A 2,949-nucleotide genomic window follows, 5' to 3' on the forward strand; every position below is an offset into this window, starting at 1 on the left:
CACGAATGTGACACCTTTGAAACGAGAGAAATTACAGTCCTTATTTTGCTGCAGGGAGGAGCCTCCAGAAAGGACTTTAATGTTCTTTTATCTTAAAATTATTTCAACATTTGTTACCATGTTAAGTTGAGGCCTGTACTCTCTTGATCTTATATAGTTTCAGTTGCATCTATATCTCACTAAATAAAACCATTACCCAGGAAGCCCTTATTTACAGGCAATACATCCAAATTTGACTTTTAAAAAAAATTCTAATTTTTGATGATTGATAGCTCAGCAGTTATTTTTCCACATGAAAAATAGCTATGAAATTACTGTACAGCAAGCTCACATATGCTCGTTAAAGCATTGCTTTGTTGCAGTTTTGTGATTCTGCAGATTGCAAATAAATAGTTGTAGAACTGCTGGAAGCCTTCCATGTTCATATTTTAAGGCTATTTATGATGTTTTCATTAGGATAGCCGTATTTCTGGAGGTTATGAAAATGTCCCAACTGATGATATTCATATGAAGCAAATTGGACTGGATAATGAATGGCTGCATTTCATAAGAGAGTTCATTGCACCAGTAACGCTAAAAGTGTTTGCTGGTTATTATACCAAGGTATGTGTTTAAAATTTTTGCAGATAATTACTGGGTAATTCTAAGCATTCTATTGAATTTACCCTATTTGGTTTGATTGGGGAGTTTATACATGAAGTAGCAGTAGTTATAGATGAAGGTTGTTGTTAAATTAACTTTAAACAAAAAAAAACCCCAAGAACACTGTGTGTGACTTGAAAGTACGCATGCTGAAGTCTAACTGTATATTTGTTTCAGGGGTATGCTTTATTGAATTTTGTTGTAAAATACAGCCCTGACAGACAACGGTCACTCAGACCTCACCATGACTCCTCTACATTCACAATCAACATCGCTCTCAACAAAGTAGGGGAGGACTTTCAAGTAAGTTGCCAACTTACTGACTTAAAAAATACCCTTTGAGAGTCTAATATTGTGTCCAAAGTAGAGCCCAAATGGACATACTTAAAGAACATGTTGAAGAGGAAAAGATAGGTGTCACAAATCGAGATATATTGTTCCTTGATGTCTTTTGACAAGAACTAAATTTGTTCGACTGCGGGATCTAGAACTGTTGATGCAGTCAGACTGAATTGGTCAAAATGATTTAAGGTGGAGGAGAAGGGATTTAAAGGAAAACTTCGGAGATGGAGCAGTTTCATTTTTAACACTTCTGAAATGCTTTATTTCTGTACAGTGAAAACTGATTTTTCAAAATACTTTAAACAGTTTCAAGTTGACTCAAATGGCTTATATTCTTTTTAACTTTTTAAATTATTCTTTATTTTAGATAAACCACAAAAATGAAAATTTTCAACTGCTGTTCCTATTTTATTTTTTATTCTTTCTGAGAGAAGTTATTTTATAGTCTGATACTGATTCAAATAAAACAGTCCCCAGAGTATGGAGATAGCAGGGCAGTGGCAGTAATATCCAGCTTTGACTAGTAGAGAAACTTAACCTATTTTGTTTATAAGCCTATATTATTCACAGTCCAACTTAACACCCATAAGTGTGTTTCTGAAACTTACTACTTTAGAAAACACACCTTCAGTTTGAATGCAACAGCCAGATTAATTTATTTAAGATTTGTTTAAATGCTATCCTGGATTGGGATGCAGGCCTGGAACAGGGCCTGTGAACATGATTTGCTTCTCCCTTGTATTATGTACAGTTAAGTTATTGAAGATCCGTTAGAGTTGCTGCTTGAATTAGTTGTTATCCAGGGAAAGCTAAAGTAAAGCAAGAAGAAATCTTTGGTTGCAAGTGCATGTCTCTTATGTGTTGCCCTGAAGATGTTGTCATTTAAACAACCTCGTCTGCAGAGATAGTAAAAAAAAAAAACAACAAAAAAACAACCAAAAAAACAAACAGCAACTTGCTAAAAGCATATTAATAGTAGCAAAATATTTTAAGGTGTGGATAAATAAAAAGGAACTTGGTTAAAATGCAAGGTAAATATCTGGGGTTTTGTTTTGTTTGTGTTTTTGCTGCAGGGAGGTGGATGTAAATTTCTTAGGTACAACTGCTCCATTGAGTCTCCCAGGAAAGGATGGAGTTTCATGCACCCAGGAAGACTTACTCATTTACATGAAGGACTTCCTATCTTGAATGGCACAAGATACATTGCAGTATCATTTATTGATCCTTAATTTTATTTTTTTGCCCCCTTCAGCAGTGTTTGATTCTCTACATAAACATTTATTTATAGATTTATTTTTTTTTTTTTTTTTCTGGAAGATGGTGATAAAAGAAACTTTAAGTTACTGTTCTTAGACAGCAAAGTTACTTTGGGCTAAAAGAATGAAAAAAAGAAAATGTACTAAAATTGTTGAAGATTTCTCAATATCTGCTCTGAGCCTTGAGTCACAAAGTAAACATGTCCTGCTTATTTTTCCATTCTGCTGTCTTAAAGAGTAAGTAAGGAGGGATGATGGAAAAGTATTTTATATAGTGAATCAATTTCTTTGTTGAAAAAAAACCCAAACAACACTAGATACAAAATTATCTGAAAAATTTATTGTGGTTTTCATCCAGTAAAGTCACACAGCTAAAGTTTGTGGTGTGTAAATTTGGTACCAACCAATTAAAAACTTCAACTTAAAACCAAAATCAAGTGAATCTTGTATACAGTTGTTGAGTATAAGCAATAATTCCTTACGCTGGCGTATACTGAAGGGAAAACATCTCAGTAGCATGTTTTCTTAATTCATTTTCAATGAAGAAAAAATAATTTAATTGTGGAGATGGAGCAAGTATTAAATAATTTAGCTAAGAAAAAATGTTTTATCATTTGTTTTAAAAACTCACCCTATTGAAAATTTACTCTTCACCAAGTGACCTTCTTTTAAAATGAGTTATTTTTCTAAATGTGTAGTTGCACCGAAT

General features: G+C 33.2%; 1 protein-coding gene across 1 annotated transcript in view; it reads left to right on the forward strand.

Moving 5' to 3' along the window:
- The window catches only part of PLOD2 (procollagen-lysine,2-oxoglutarate 5-dioxygenase 2), a 36,602-nt gene extending 34,110 nt beyond the window's left edge, over positions 1–2,492 (forward strand). Inside the window, exons 17-19 of the mRNA XM_029086376.1 lie at positions 457–603; positions 820–945; positions 2,058–2,492. Of these exons, the coding sequence (XP_028942209.1) occupies positions 457–603; positions 820–945; positions 2,058–2,213 (429 nt within the window). The 3' untranslated portion in view covers positions 2,214–2,492. The remainder of the gene's footprint in view (positions 1–456; positions 604–819; positions 946–2,057) is intronic.
- The last annotated feature ends 457 nt before the right edge of the window (positions 2,493–2,949 follow it).

This window comes from Antrostomus carolinensis, unplaced genomic scaffold (assembly GCF_000700745.2).
Source record: "Antrostomus carolinensis isolate BGI_N321 unplaced genomic scaffold, ASM70074v2 scaffold10618, whole genome shotgun sequence".
Classification (NCBI taxonomy): Eukaryota; Metazoa; Chordata; class Aves; order Caprimulgiformes; family Caprimulgidae; genus Antrostomus; species Antrostomus carolinensis.